Below are 16,296 nucleotides of genomic sequence, written 5' to 3' on the forward strand. Positions count from 1 at the left end.
TGTTGCCAGCTCCAGCCTCCTTCAACAGAACAGCCTCCCTCCTCACAGACGGTCAGCCCTGAACACCACATCCAGAGGAGAGAGGTCTACAGGGATCCTCTGGCCAAACAAAGCAACTTGGTGAGACAGCCGTGTGTGTGTGTGTGTGTGTGTGTGTGTGTGTGTGTGTGTGTGTGTGTGTGTTTGTTTGTGTGTGTTGTGTGTGTGTGTGTGTGTGTGTCGTGACCCGTTAGTGGTACTTTTAATAGGTAAAAAGGGTTCGCAGGTCAACTTGGTTTCTACAGTCACCTCTCATGTTTGGAGTAGCTTTTAGAGGGAGAAGCTTCACCTCATGTTTGGAGTAGCTTTTAGAGGGGGAAGGGAGGCTAAGTGGAGTTAGTGGGATGTTGTTGGCTTGTACTGTGAGAGTGAATACATGTATGGCTGAAAGGAAACCACCAGCCCAAACCCATAAATTACCAAACTCATTGTAGCTACAAATTCTTCAAATGGAAACATGACCATGCACGCACTCACACAGTCATCCACTGACAGTACTGACCACACTCTCAGTCCCTACAGCATTTTAAAAACTCCAGCCAGTAGTGCCTCTCGAGAGCTGTTCATCTGATCCCCATATGAAGATTCCTGGAGATGTTTTCTCTCCTTCAACAGCCCCAATCTTCTCTCTTTTTACCTTTTCTTTTCTCTCATTTCTTCATTATTTATTTAACTATCATATGTCCTTATTTTCTCTCCCTTTTCTTCTCTCCCCATCCCCTCACTCATCTTGTTTAGGGACTCGACATGCTTAACCCCATGTGGAGTCAACAGTGACACACGGCCGCTGAGGTCTGTTGACTCTAAAAACAGTAAAACAGCAGATACCGGCTGTTAAATGAAGTCACTTGGCACATAGTCCGGGAGCACAGAGATTAGAGAGTTAAGGGGTAATAATGAGTATCTTATGTGAGGCCTGTAGTTCACTAGCTTGTTAAATAGACTGGCCTCGAACGCTGCTGGTACAGCAGTCATGTGTATTGGCCTGCCGAACCTCTTCTCTCTTGAAGTCATTGTCTGTTCTTTTTACTTTGTTTGTTGTTTTTCATTGTAATTGAGTCTCTTTTTGAGTCTAGGCTTTCGTTTCATGTCCTAACGATAGCCTTATGAGCTGAATTACCACAGACAAAGCACTAAGAACCATCAGTGGCTTCGCTAATACCACAAAAGACAAACTGAAAGAAATGTATTCTCTCTTAAAAGGGATATGAGGATATCTATCATAATAAGATCTGCTCGTAATTATGAGTTATATAGCGTCGTTGTATGTGAAATAAACTTCTCAAAACAAAACCTCTCAAAACAGCTGTCAAATCAAAACGGCTCTCTTTTGTTTTTTTCCCTTTATGCTCTAAGACCCAATTATTATTCAGTTATGCAAACATTATTCATTCCCTCTCTCCCTGTCATTCAGTATTCTTTCACCTCAAAAAAAATGAATGACCACAAAATGTTTTACAGCAAAATTAACATGGCTCCCCACTTTTCACAAAGGGCACAAAACTACAACCTAGTATCATTCCCTTTCATTAAAAGCAAAGGGATTAGCTCTTTATGGAGAACTTGAAGATACGCTAAGTGTAGTTGCTCATTGTTTACATAAAATGTTGGCTTGAATGATGCCCCAAAGGCAAAAGTTCACAATAGCCTCTTACTGCTCATAGTCACAGATTGTTAGCTATAACTGTGTGTGAGACTGATTGGAATGTCATGCATTGGTGGTCTGTGTTGATGACTGTTTTCCTTCCTCCATAGTCATGCTCTACGGTGGAGTGCTGGAGGCTGCACTGCCATGTGGGGTTACTGGAGAGAGGAAACAGTGTCATTCTGACCGTCCGCTCACGAATCTGGGCTGAGACCTTCATCGAGGTGAGAGAGCGTGACTGTAGTTTGTACTACTGTCATATACCATGCAGTACTGTTTATATGAAATAATCATTTGGATAGCACATGTATATTGTGTTATGTACAGTCGTGGCCAAAAGTTTTGAGAATTACACAAATATTAATTTCCACAATGTTTGCTGCTTTAGTGTCTTTAGATATTTTTGTCAGATGTTACTATGGAATACTGAAGTATAATTACAAGGATTTCATAAGTGTCAAAGGCTTTTATTGACAATTACATGAAGTTGATGCAAAGGGTCAATATTTGCAGTGTTGACCCTTCTTTTTGAAGACATCTGCAATCCGCCCTGGCATGCTGTCAATTAACTTCTTGGCCACATCCTGACTGATGACAGCCCATTCTTGCATAATCAATGCATGGAGTTTGTCAGAATTTGAGGATTGACCACAAATTCTCAATGGGATTAAGGCCTGGGGAGGTTCCTGGCCATGGACTCAAAATATATGTTTTGTTCCCCGAGCCACTTATCACTTTTGCCTTATGGCAAGGTGCTACATCATGCTGGAAAAGGCATTGTTCTTCACCAAACTGCTCCTGGATGGTTGGGAGAAGTTGCTCTCGGAGGATGTGTTGGTACCATTCCTAATTCATTGTGAGTGAGCCCACTCCCTTGACTGAGAAGCAACCCCACACATGAATGGTCTCAGGATGCTTTACTGTCGGCATGACACAGGACTGATGGTAGTGCTCACCTTGTCTTCTCTGGACAAGCTTTTTTCCAGATGCCCCAAACAATCGGAAATAGGATTCATCAGAGAAAATGACTTTACCCCAGTCCTCAGCAGTCCAATCCCTGTACCTTTTGCAGAATATCAGTCTGTCCCTAATGTTTTTCCTGGAGAGAAGTGGCTTCTTTGCTGCCCTTCTTGACACCAGGCCATCTTCCAAAAGTCTTCGCCTCACTGTGCGTGCAGATGCACTCACACTTGCCTGCTGCCATTCCTGACCAAGCTCTGTACTGGTGGTGCCCCGATCCCGCAGCTGAATCAACTTTAGGAGATGGTCCTGGCACTTGCTGGACTTTCTTGGGCACCCTGAAGCCTTCTTCACAACAATTGAACCGCTCTCCTTGAAGTTCTTGATGATCCGATAAATGGTTGATTTAGGTGCAATCTTACTGGCAGCAATACCCTTGCCTGTGAAGCCCTTTTTGTGCATAGCAATGATGACGGCACGTGTTTCCTTGCAGGTAACCATGGCTGACAGAGGAAGAACAATAATTCTAATCACCACCCTCCTTTTGAAGCTTCCAGTCTGTTATTTGAACTCAGTCAGCATGACAGAGTGATCTTCAGCCTTGTCTTCGTCAACACTCACACCTGTGTTAACGAGAGAATCACTGACATGATGTCAGCTGGTCCTTTTGTGGCAGGGCTGAAATGCAGTGGAAATGTTTTTGGGGGATTCAGTTCATTTGCATGGCAAAGAGGGACATTGCAATTCATCTGATCACTCTTCATAACATTCTGGAGTGTATGCAAATTGCCATCATACAAACTGAGGCAGCAGAAAAATTTATATTTGTGTCATTCTCAAAACTTTTGGCCACGACTGTAGATCAAATGTAATTTAACTTGGTACAAACAATCCTAATGTAGTATTAGTACTATAATACTACTGCTATTATTGGTAGTTCAAATGAAGAATGAAACTTCTTCAGAAAGTATTCATACTTTCTGGGCAGCAGGGTAGGCTAGTGGTTAGAGCATTGGACTAGTAACTGTAAAGGTTGCAAGTTCAAATCCCCGAGCTGACAAGGTACAAATCTGTCATTCTGCCCCTGAACAGGCAGTTAACCCACTGTTCCTAGGCTGTCATTGAAAATAAGAATTTGTTCTTAACTGACTTGCCTAGTTAAATGGAAAAAAATACTCCTTGACTTATTCCAAATTTTTCTTGTGTTAACAGCCTGAATTCAAAATGGATTAAATCGTTTAAAACATGTTTTTTTATCTCACCCATCTACACGCAGTACCCCATAATGATTTTTTGGTTGTTAAAAATCTATTCAAAATTAAATACAGAACTATTTCATTTACATAAGTGAAGGCAAGGCACTGTAGGTTCTGCTAGTCGGTGGTACAATGTTGCCCTCTCCTTGTAGTACATTTGTAAAGCATATAACATTTTTTTAGAGTGTCCGTTTTTACAGTGAAAGGTGTTGGTTTTTTTTGTACACACTTTGGCAATATTTGGCTAAGTAGTTCAGATGATCTATTGTCTCATGATTTATTTTCTTTGAACAAATGCTACAGAGGGCATACAAGCAGTATGTGCTGGAGTGTTCTGCCCAGTACAGAGTCAAGAACATGCCCTATGCCATCGCTCCCAAACTCAAACCCAGTGGATCCACAAAGGCAAGTGCAATTTATTTATTAAACTGTTCATTTTTAGGTTTTTGATGGTTTAGGTCAGTCCTGTCTGTATGATTTGGGATATCGTTTGAAGAAGTGCACACAAAACATTTTTTTTTTAAACGTTCCAAGTGACCTCTGACTCCACCACGGTAACAACATATCATTGCGTTGCAGGTCCTGACTCCAGTGATGTGGAACAAGCCGGAGAGCCAGTACATTGTACCCTTGTGGATTATCATTCTGGCCATACTGGCTGGACTGCTGCTGCTCGCCCTGCTCATATATGTACTATACAAGGTAAGTGTAGCGTAAAGGAAACCCAACGGGCAAAATCACATGCATGTTACATCATAGGGTTGGCAGGGTAGCCTAGTGGTTAGAGCGTTGGACTAGTAACTGGAAGGTTGCAAGTTCAAACTGACAAGGTACAAATCTGTCATTCTGCCCCTGAACAGGCAGTTAACCCACTGTTCCTAGGCCGTCATTGAAAATAAGAATTTGTTCTTAACTGACTTGCCTAGTTAAATTAAGGTGTAATGTTCTGTTTTTATGGTTGGGAATACATTATATAACCAGATAAAGATGTTGTCATAGGATAGATGTCATACTATTTCAATCTGTTTCTGGTTGCTAAAAATACATATAGAAAATCCTTTTGCACCAGTATACAACCTGACCATGAAGTCCCATAAGAGGTCATCATGATATCATTGCAACCGGTTTTGCCAGCTAGGGAGAAGCATATCATTCTTAAAAAATATCTCAAAACTATCAAATAAGATCAAGATTAGAAGTGTTCAAAATGTACAGTCTTGAAAGCCTATGCTGTTAGCACATAACGATGAGATGCAAACTAACTGAACTGGTACTGTGACATCTATGAGGGCTATTCATGTAATTAGTGCCTTTGAAATTGTAATTAGTCTCCTTTCTCTTTCCATCCTTCCAGATGGGCTTCTTCAAAAGATCCAATCCCTATGGTACAGCCATGGAGAAAGCTCAACTCAAACCCCAGGCTTCTTCTGAGGCCTAAATGGTGGACCATCCCATCCCAGACGTCGGTTCGAAAACTGGAACTTGTATCTCCAAATGAACTACAGAATACTCATGCATGAAGGGCAGTCTTCAACTAATATCAGTAGGATGAGTACTACTTGGACCTCACTGGTATTCAGCCTGGTACTACACACTGAAATGCTCAAGCAGGCAAACACATGAGATGTCTGGCTCAAACTACAACAGAGCTATCCTGGCATGGTTGAATGGACAATAATGTCTTTAAAATCCTGCTTTTTGCTTTGGGAAAATCTCACAACAAAGTAACAACACTGGATGGGGCAATGGAGCATTCATTCAATTGTTTTATTTACCAAATACATCTTTACCTAAATCAAATCAAAGTTTATTGGTCATGTACACAGTTTGGCAGATGTTATAGTGGGTGCAGCGAAATGCTTGTGTGACTAGCTCCTAACAGTGCAGCAAAAATTTCAAACAAGTACAATTAGTTTTCTTTTATTAACTTGAAACATGAAATCACAAATGGCAGAATGAATCCAGTTGATAATCCAAATAACACTATGGATCAGTAATCCAAATGGAATCTATGCGTATACACACAAATATATACTTAAGAACAATGGAGGAAAAATAACACAATTGTCATACTTGAGTAAAGGTACTGTACCAAAACAGAAAATGACTCTAGTAAAAGTGAAAGTCACCCAATTAAACACTATTTGAGTAAACGTCTAAAATATTTGGTTTCACACTCCTAAGCAAACCAGACGCCACGATTTTCTAGTTTATTTTATTTAAGGATAGGCAGGGGCACACTCCAACACTTAGACAATAATTTACAAACAAAGCATTTTTTTTGTTGTGAGTCGGCCAGATCAGAGGCAGTATGGATGACCAGGGATTTTCTCTTGATAAGTGTGTGAATTGGACCATTTTCCTGTCCTGCTAAGCATTTGAAATGTAACAAGTACTATTGGGTGTCAGGAAAAATGTATGGCCTAAAAATACATTATTTTCTTTCGGAATGTAGTGGAGTAAAGGTAAAAGTTGTCAAAAATGTAAATAGTAAAGTAAAGTACAGATACCCCAAAAAACGACTTAAGCAATCATTTAAAGTATTTTTTACTTAAGTACTTTACACAACTGCTTAAGAATTATATGTACAGCGGTAGACATTTTACCTACCTACCGGTAAATGAGGAGAGAATGTTGAAGAAAGTGTGTTATTGAAGGGAATCAGTGTGCAGCACAATGGTAACGGCCAAAGACCTCCGAATGCTAAGAGCAGAAAAGAACACATGGAAGGGTATCAGTCAATGTAAATGGTTTCCTAATGTCACAAAACTCCCTCTATCCTCCCGACGTATGGATGGACCACACATTGAAGGAGAGTTTGCTACTCCGAGTTGCCTTACTTTGGCTCAAACAGGCCATGCCTGACCCTGATGGCAAGCTTATGGTGGCCCACCATCAACAAAGTCGGCGGTAGCTGACAATGCTAACAGTTTCATGTTGACCGTCAGTTGGTCATTGCGTTGCTGGGCTGCTGGCGATATACCACCATATCTGTCAACACGGGTGCAATATCAGCTTGCCGACAGTGGTGTGCTGTCTCATAGCCACCAGTTGTCCAATAAAAGCTTGTTAGCTGGAGACTTTTTGATGTTGTTGAGAAAATGAAAATGGCCTTGTTGCTGATATATATATATATTACATTTGTCATGCACTTCCTGATGCATTATGTTACTGTGCAACTTGACCACATTTGTAAATACACTGCTAGAGCGTTTTTAGATACTTATTACAGTTGAATGATAGATATAACCTCACATCCACTAACCACTATTTATAACCCATTTTTTTGTGCATTCAACAAAAGGAACTTGGTCATACTTAAGGAAATGTTTTGTTAGGTTTTTTGGGTGGGGGGGGGTGTAAGTTTCAAAGTTGTACACTTATAATTTTATGAAGACTATGTAAAATGCAGTGGAAATATGTTTTTTTGTAAAACTATTCTCTCCCATATTGGGAGTTGTCATATATTTTTCATAAGTTGACTCAAAATAAATGTACCATTTCATATAACCTTATCCAAGTACTTTTGAGAAGATTAATGCTAATATTTAATGTGCTTCCTTCTGAAAGCAAGAACACTGGTGTTATTGGGGGGGAGGCATGTGTTATTCACCATAATTAGTGTGCCTTTAATTGCATTGAGGGGGAGGCAAGAAGTGCATACTTTGGGTGAAGGGTGGTACCTGTGTTTCTATGGTATCTGTGTTCCGATTCTCTACCGTTCTCCCCGTCAAGGATTTAACAATGTTGGAAACTCCCTCCAGCCAATGCTTACAACAATCCAAGGCTTTTTTAAATAGGGACGCAAGTTAGCTATAGCACTACAACTAGCTATAGTGAGAGAAAAAAAACTTAACTCAGAATATATGGTGTGGCACCTTGCTTCAGCTCTCACGATCAGAGGGAACAAGAGAGGATAACAATTAACCACAGTAAAAGTACAGTGCCTTCTGAAAGTATTCAGACTTATTTCACATTTTGTTGTGTTACAGCCTGAATTCAAAATGCATTCAATCGATTTTTTTTCTCACCCATCTACACACTATACCCCATAATGACAAAGTAAAATGTATTAAATTAAATACAGAAATATGTCATTTACATACGTATTCACACCCCTTTGCTATAACGCTCCAAATTGAGCTCAGGTGCATCCAATTTCCTTTGATCGTCCTTGAGACGTCGCTACAAGTTGATTGGAGTCCACCTGAGGCTAATTCAATAGTTTGGACATGATTTAGAAAGAAACACACTGGTCTATTTAAGGTCCCAGTTGACAGTGCATGTCAGAGTAGAAACTATACCATGAAGTCCAAGGAACTGTCCGTAGATCTCCAAGATATGGAAGATATGGAATATGGAAGTACCTTGACTCTGCCTACAGCTGGTCGTCTGACCAAACTGAGCAACAGGGCAAGAAGGACCTTGGTCAGGGAGGTGACCAGAGTTCCTACAATGAGATGGGAGAACCTGCCAGAAGGACAACAGTCTCTATAGCACTTCATCAATCTGGGCTTTATGGGAGTGGCCAGACGGAGGTCAATACTAGAAAAAGGCACTTGATAGACTAAAGGCACATGTCATCACCCGTCTAACACCATCCCTACCGTGAAGCATGGTGGAGGCAGCATTATGCTATGGGGATGTTTTCAGAGGCAGGAACTGTGAGACTGGTAAGGATAGAGGGAACAATGAATGGAACCAAATACAAGCAAATCCTTGATGAGATCCTGCATCAGACTGGGGCGAAGATTTACATTCCAGCAGGACAATTACCACAAGCATACAGCCAAAGCAACACTGGAATCGCTTCAGAACAAGAATGTGAAAGTCCTTGAGTAGCTTTGAATCCCATTGAAAATCTGTGGAAAGATTATTGTTCACCACCGTTCCCCATCTAACTTAACAGAGCGTGGGAAGGTCTGCAAGGTAGAAAATCCCCGAATCCACATGTGCAAAACTGATACACATACCAAAGATGACTCAAAGCTGTAATCGCCGCTAAAGGTGCTTATACAAAGTATTGACTCAGAGGTGTGAACACTCACATAAATGACATATTTCTGTACAAACTACCTTTGTTGGTAAATGTATTTAATCCTGAGGTGCTGTTGCACCCTCTATAACCACTGTGATTATTATTTGACCCTGCTGGTCTATGAACGTTTGAACATCTTGAACGATCTGGCCTTCATGACCATGTACTATAATCTCCACTGGCACCGCCAGAAGACTGGCCACCCCTTCCTTTCTAGGTTTCTTCCTAGGTTCCTGCCTTTCTAGGGAGTTGTTCCTAGCCACCGTTCTTCTACACCTGCGTTGCTTGCTCTCTGGGGATTTAGGCCCGGTTTCCGTATAAGCACTTTGTGACAACTGCTGATGTAAAAAGGGCTTTATAAATTTGATTCAATTGAATCAAAATACCATGTCATGTCTGGTTTTCTGAAAATATTGGTGATCATTTCCAGTTGTACAGTCATTAAGAATCATACTTTTTTTTGTGTAAGTGTCTTTATTTTATTTGAAGGATTTCTTTCTCACTGATGAATGATAAGGGCCATGTGTTTCAAAAGCCGAATCGAAAGCGACGATTATTGCCGTTTCTAAACGTTAAAACACAGAGTCGGGATTGTAGTTCACATGAGCCAGTCACGGTGACGCGAACTGCTGAAAACTGTATGGAGAAGGCAGAATGCAGCCTAGAGTTTGAGACCTATGCAATAACGTGGCATGGTATGCCAAAGCTATATATAAAGCTAGTAGGCAAACAAGCCAGCAGTATAAACTACAGAGCCGGTCTTAATTTGCATAAAAAACAAATACAAGAAAGGCGCAGCAACAACGTGTCAATTAACAACATGTAGCAAAAACAAAACTGATCAATTAATTAAAATTGCTGCTTGACCTGGACTATTAGCATGTAGCGGCCATTATTGTCCGAAATGCTACACAAAACCAATGTTCTTGTTGAGTGAATTCCTTTTCTGTTTACTTATTCAATGTGATAACATGTACTCAAATTTTTATTGACGCATACTTTCTACGATTTCTCCTCACCATTTGGTGTGCGCTCACCTCTCTGAGTTCAAGAAGGACCCGAATTGAGGGAAGCACCCATAAACATGCCTGTTTTTATACTTGTCCATAGAGTTTGCTAGACGGCACACCTGCCACAAATTCGCTATCTCCCCCTCCATGCACCAGACTGGGCAAATCCAGTACACATTTTGCCTTTAATCTAAACATACATCTTCTGATATGGGGGCCCAGGCTTCAGCTCAATGAGATTCACAAGTTCCTCACATGGTACATGGTTGTGTGGTTGAATGGGAACTTTCCAAATAATTTTGCCATCTTACTACCCCAGAAGTCGGGGGTTCATTTCCTGCTTCACCTGTCCCACTTTCACTCCTTCTCTGTTTCTAATCTGTAAAAAAATAAGTGTTGAAAAAATATAGGTGTTTTACATAAGTCCATGTTCTATTGACTTAAGTCCATGTTAAGTCTACTCAACTGTCAAGTCCTGAAGACTGTCTGAATGGACTAAGGCAGTGTCTTGACAAGCAGGAGATCCAAATTCCAGAGATGAAGGCCCTCATGTTACCTCTGATATAATTTACATAGCCAGATCAGATCAGATCAGTCTCAATTACAACCTGAATCAGGTTGGTGAAATTTTACCTGGTCAAAGGTCAAAACAGTATTGTCACTAGTTACCACAACCACAAAGAGGAAGAGACATGCATTTGTTTATCTATTGATCCATCAATGATTTGGTTATTTATTAGATATGGTCAAACCAACCGTTGCAAATGCAACTCAAGTTGAGTTTGAAAAACAATCGGATGTGTTTTTCAAACTCAACTTGCAAAGGTATTATCATTTTGCCCTTACTCATAGTTACTTGTTTTAACCCAACATACGTTTACTGTAATATCTGCATTGGTTTTTAAAATGGCATGTAGACAAACAAATTGACACATCTTGAATTTATATTTTTATTTTCAAAATCCACAAGTAAAACGAAGCTTCAGACATGTTCACAGTTGGCTGATTTAAGATCAAACTTCAACCCAATCACTTTATTTGGCACCTAGGCACTTACTATAGTCATTTATTTAACTTAACTGGTCATTTGTACCCATTTCCATCTCTGTACAACTGCATGGTCTTCAAGCTATGGAAGATGGCAAAACATTTCATGCTGATAATAGATTGGACTTACATGGCGCTTTTCTTGACACCTAAAGCTCTTTCCATTGTAAGGGGAAACACACCACCCTAACTTCACTTACATACTCTTTATTTGTATTTCTTTTAATGCTCCATCCTCCCCCCTCTTCGGAGGAAAAAAGTCTTTTTTTTTTATAGATTTAAAAAAAAATAATAATAATTCCAGATTTTGTTACATACTGTATACAGTACATTCTTCATACACTTTACAATTATGGTACTTTTATACACAGTATTACATGATATGACTACTGTTTGATATACACATACAGTGAAAACAGGACAAATATAAGCACCCCACATGGGATCTTTAGTGACCACACAGTTGCGTCACCCGTTTAATCTTCAAATTTGTTGAAGAACATTCCATTGTTAGTTAGAACTTGTAAAAATGTTGTCAAAGTGTATGGTATAAATTACAGTGATCCGTCTTTGAACTTACAGCCTCGTTCATTTCAGCATCGTATTTCTTTGGCTTTTGTTTGTCTGTCTTTCCCCTGCTGCATTCATACGTCTTTGTGCACACAACTTATAAAGGAACACCACTGAATGGGAGACTTTTACTCTCCCAAAAAACCAACAAGTTTTTTTCCTGCCAAAGGCTGTGCATCTGTCTGTTGAAGGGGGAAAAAATTATATATTACCATTAAAATAAAAGCCTTGTAGAGAAACAAACAACGTTGCTCTGTCAAATCAAATAACTTCTCTGTGCTTGCAATGGAATTCCTTATACTAGCTAGCTAGCTCATTTAAGATGAGTAGCATAAGTTAGCTACTAGTAATCTACAAAATTAAAGTCAATCATTTCACAAATAGTTTCATCTTTACTCATTCATTTATACAATAATTAGACGCAAAACTCATAACGGAGGCACCTGTATAAACAGATTTATGGTAATGTGGCTGTATTGTCTTTCATGAGGTCACAAACAAGAAACAAAACCGACTGGGTCGTAGCTGGCTTCTCCACCGACTGTTTACACATTCTTCAAAACATGGATATTGTTCAGTTCTCAAGTTCTGAGATGTAGAATAAGTTCCTTTGTTCTACTGTGAAACTCTCTCCCTCTGTACCGCACGGCCAGGAGGAGAGAGTCTCCTCCAGGAATTTACAACCTGAGATGACAGAACCTGGGTGTAGGAGAGGGCAATAATGAATTGCAAAAAAAATACCACTGCGCCAACCTCTGACCTGCATTTACACAAGCACTCATCACCTGGTATTTACATGTGCTGTTTGTTCAGTAATTGAAGTGTGAAATCTCATGTGTGCAATAATGCATGTCCTAAATTCTCACATGTGCTAAACTTGTTTGTGAATGACATGCTCTAAACCAAAATGAGATGCGACATTCCTGCGTGCCTCTCTTTCTGCTTTGTGAAGAAAATGAACGGGGACTCCCTAAAAGCCCAAAGTGCACAGCCAGTTCGGTGACCTTTTACAGCATGTCACCAAACCGCAAACGTTTTTGGAATGTTTTTGTACCATTGGCTTCCCTATAAACAGGTACTGACAGGAGGCACGATGAGAACCCTGATCCAATGCCTCCCAAAAAACGGATTGTATTTAAAAAAAAAAGTATTATATAAATAACTGATTGGAATAAAAAATAAATCTATTAGAATACCTGATAGGTGCATAAAAACATACTGGTTGTACAAAAACCTATTTGCAAAACTTTTTTCAAAATGTTCCATGTGTGTGTGTGGGGAACCAGAGCTGGCAGAACTCACACTGCACCCACTTGTCAATGTCGTCCTCATCAAAGGATACTCCTCCTTCTTCCTCTGCAGATCCTCCCTCTTCCTGCGCAGTTCCTCCTGCCTCCTCTGCTTTGCCTCCTCCTTGTCCTACTTCTCCTGGTCCTGCTGGATGAGCATTTCATTGAAGTCGTCAGCAGTGATGACCCGAGCTGGCCGGGGAAGTCTGCGCCTCGCGGTAGGCATCTGGACATTTGCCAGCTTTGCTGAGATAATTCCTGCAGCCACCAGGGTTTTGGTTGTGGTGACCTGTTTGCAGGTGGGACAGCACACAGGGGATGGGTTTGCTGCTGCTGGAACTGTGGTGGTCTCTGCTATGGGGAGTGTGGTGGGGGTCGTGGTATTCACTGCGGTGGAGGCTGCTGTAGGAGCTGCCGGGGTCGCTGCTGTGAGGGCTTCGGTAGTCGTGGGCTATGAGTTAAGTGGTGGGGGCCTTCCTGAACCCACCCTTGATGTTTTCACTGCTCACCGCCTTGGGGTAGGCCTGGTGCAGCATGGCAGGGAAGTGTTTCTTGCAGATGACAACATCCCCTCGCACCGGGCCCAGGTGTGCCGCGTTAGTGGTGAAGATCGACTTCAGGGGGCCGAAGACACTGATGTCCAGTGTGCTGGTGTTCTCCTGAAAGCCATTTCTTAAAGATATCCATAAAAAGTGTCGTTTAAAGTTTGCCACAAGCCACCTGGGAGACACACCAAATATGTGGAAGAAGGTGCTCTGGTCAGATGAAACCAAAATTGAACTTTTTGGCAACAATGCAAGACGTTATGTTTGGCGTAAAAGCAACACAGCTGAACTCACCATCCCCACTGTCAAACATGGTTGTGGCAGCATCATGGTTTGGGCCTGCTTTTCTTCAGCAGGGACAGGGAAGATGGTTAAAATTGATGGGAAGATGGATGGAGCCAAATACAGGACCATTCTAGAAGAAAACCTGATGGAGTCTGCAAAAGACCTGAGACTGGGATGGAGGTTTGTCTTTCAACAAGACAGTGATCCAAAACATAAAGCAAAATCTACAATGGAATGGTTCAAAAATAAACATATCCAGGTGTTAGAATGGCCAAGTCAAAGTCCAGACCTGAATCCAATCGAGAATCTGTGGAAAGAACTGAAAACTGCTGTTCACAAATGCTCTCCATCCAACCTCACTGAGCTCAAGCTGTTTTGCAAGGAGGAATGGGAAAAAATGTCAGTCTCTCGATGTGCAAAACTGATAGAAACATACCCCAAGCGACTTACAGCTGTAATCGCAGCAAAAGGTGGCGCTACAAAGTATTAACTTAAGGGGGCTGAATAATTTTGCACGCCCAATTTTTCAGTTTTTGAATTGTTAAAAAAGTTGGAAATATCCAATAAATGTTGTTCCACTTCATGATTGTGTTCCACTTGTTGTTGATTCTTCACAAAAAATACAGTTTTATATCTTTATGTTTGAAGCCTGAAATGTGGCAAAAGGTCGCAAAGTTCAAGGGGGCCGAATACTTTCGCAAGGCACTGTACATATTTTTTTCAAGAAAATGTACTGAAACCAAGATACCTTTAGTTTTGGTGATCCTTTCAGCTCCAGCTCATTTTCAAGTCCTCTCGTGGTTATGGTCCTAACCCTGAAACGGGTAGCACCATAGAAAGAAGCTGGCTTGATGAAAACAATGTCCATGTCGTCTGTTCTCTTTGGTCGCAATGTCATTTGTTTTTAGATAAAAAGCTCGTTTTTGAATGGTAACTGTATTAAGGGTGGAGTTTGGGGCAGGGTGAGGAGTACTTGTAAAGGTGTGACTTTCACATCTACAGTAGCCGGGCTATAGAGTCTATTTTCCTGCTAATCTGGCTACAAGTGACTGAAAACCTGTTTTCAAATTGCCACCAGCTGTCCATCACTACTGTAAATAAAAACACAGCATCTTGTTTACATTTTTCTATTGTAACCACCATGTCACAAATAATTTGTATCTACCTTTCCAATTACTTTTAGAGTTTGGGATTTACAAATGTGTGCTTTTCATGTATTTTTCGTTAAATTCAGTTCGGATTTAAGTGTAACATTTGAGTGACGCCTTAAGTGAGAGGTCTAATACTTTAATATTTAATAATATCTACCTTTCAAATTCATATCTAAGGGGCATTTTTCACGCCATTATTTGTTACATTGTTTTAGTTTGAACGAGCAGACTGGCACTAAGAACAGCGGGAACGTTTCCCTAGTCAGCGCCATTATTAGTGCAATGCCCCTTAAAGTGTTGGTCCCCCCTCCCCATGGGCTAGGTCCATCTTCTGCGGCACATCCTGTGCCCCCTGCCCTCGTGCCTTGAACCTCACGCCCACCACTATTTTAGTGGATACAGCTGGAGAAATGCAAGGCAATCCCATTGCGTGCCATTCGGGAGCCATGACCAATATGACCAATACAGTTGTAGGTTTACATACACTTACGTTGGAGTCATTAAAACTCGATTTTCAACCACTCCAAAAGTTTCCTGTTAACAAACTATAGTTTTGGCAAGTTGATTAGGACATCTACTTTGTGCATGACACAAGTCATTTTTCCAACAATTGTTTACAGACAGATTATTGTACTTCATCATTCACTCGATCACAATTCCAGTGGGTCGGAAGTTTACATACACTAACTTGACTGTGCCTTTAAACAGCTTGGAATATTCCAGAAAATTATGTCATGGCTTTAGAAGCTTCTGACAGGAAAAATGACATAATTTGTGTCAATTGGTGAACCTGTGGATGTATTTCAAGGCCTACCTTCAAACTCAGTGTCTCTTTGCTTGACATCATGGGAAAATCTAAAGAAATCAGCCAAGACCTCAGATAAAAAAAATTGTAGACCTCCACAAGTCTGGTTCATCCTTGGGAGCAATTTCCAAATGCCTGAAGGTACCACGTTCATCTGTACAAACAATAGTACGCAAGTATAAACACCATGGGACCACGCCATCACATCATTCTAAATTAATAATGGTAATAATAACAATCACTTTGTTTAAAAAATAACATAAATAAAATAAATAATATTTTGGAGATGATTTCGTTTTCAAATAACGTAAAATGAGCGAGGAAAAAGGCCACTCTTGGACATGGTGTGAGACATTTGTAAATAAAGCGAGTTTGTTTTTTAGAATTATTTATTTATATTTTTAGAGGGAGAGAAACCAAAAACCTACAGTCTTCTAATGGATCTCCCAGTTGAGGCCGACACACGTAATGAACCAGCATCTTTTGCACCACTAAGGCAGTGTACAACATGACTGGTTGGGAGTAGGCTACAGTACCACAGAGACACTGCAGCACCTTGGGACCCAAAAGCATAATCAGTGCTCTAACTCCCCCTTGCTTTGGCCTGGAGCAATAAAGTAGTGACACCGGGTACCGTACTAAACCACAAATGACCT

General features: G+C 40.7%; 1 protein-coding gene across 1 annotated transcript in view; it reads left to right on the forward strand.

The window, feature by feature from the left end:
* LOC110493946 (integrin alpha-5) overlaps nt 1-7,413 on the forward strand; it is a 60,889-nt gene extending 53,476 nt beyond the window's left edge. Inside the window, exons 26-30 of the mRNA XM_021568566.3 lie at nt 10-120; nt 1,795-1,908; nt 4,204-4,305; nt 4,480-4,602; nt 5,255-7,413. Coding sequence (XP_021424241.3) covers nt 10-120; nt 1,795-1,908; nt 4,204-4,305; nt 4,480-4,602; nt 5,255-5,338 — 534 coding nt within the window. The 3' untranslated portion in view covers nt 5,339-7,413. The remainder of the gene's footprint in view (nt 1-9; nt 121-1,794; nt 1,909-4,203; nt 4,306-4,479; nt 4,603-5,254) is intronic.
* Nucleotides 7,414-16,296: the final 8,883 nt, after the last annotated feature.

The sequence above is a fragment of the Oncorhynchus mykiss genome, chromosome 17 (genome assembly GCF_057628025.1).
Source record: "Oncorhynchus mykiss isolate SJ-2025 chromosome 17, ASM5762802v1, whole genome shotgun sequence".
In the NCBI taxonomy this organism is placed as follows: Eukaryota; Metazoa; Chordata; class Actinopteri; order Salmoniformes; family Salmonidae; genus Oncorhynchus; species Oncorhynchus mykiss.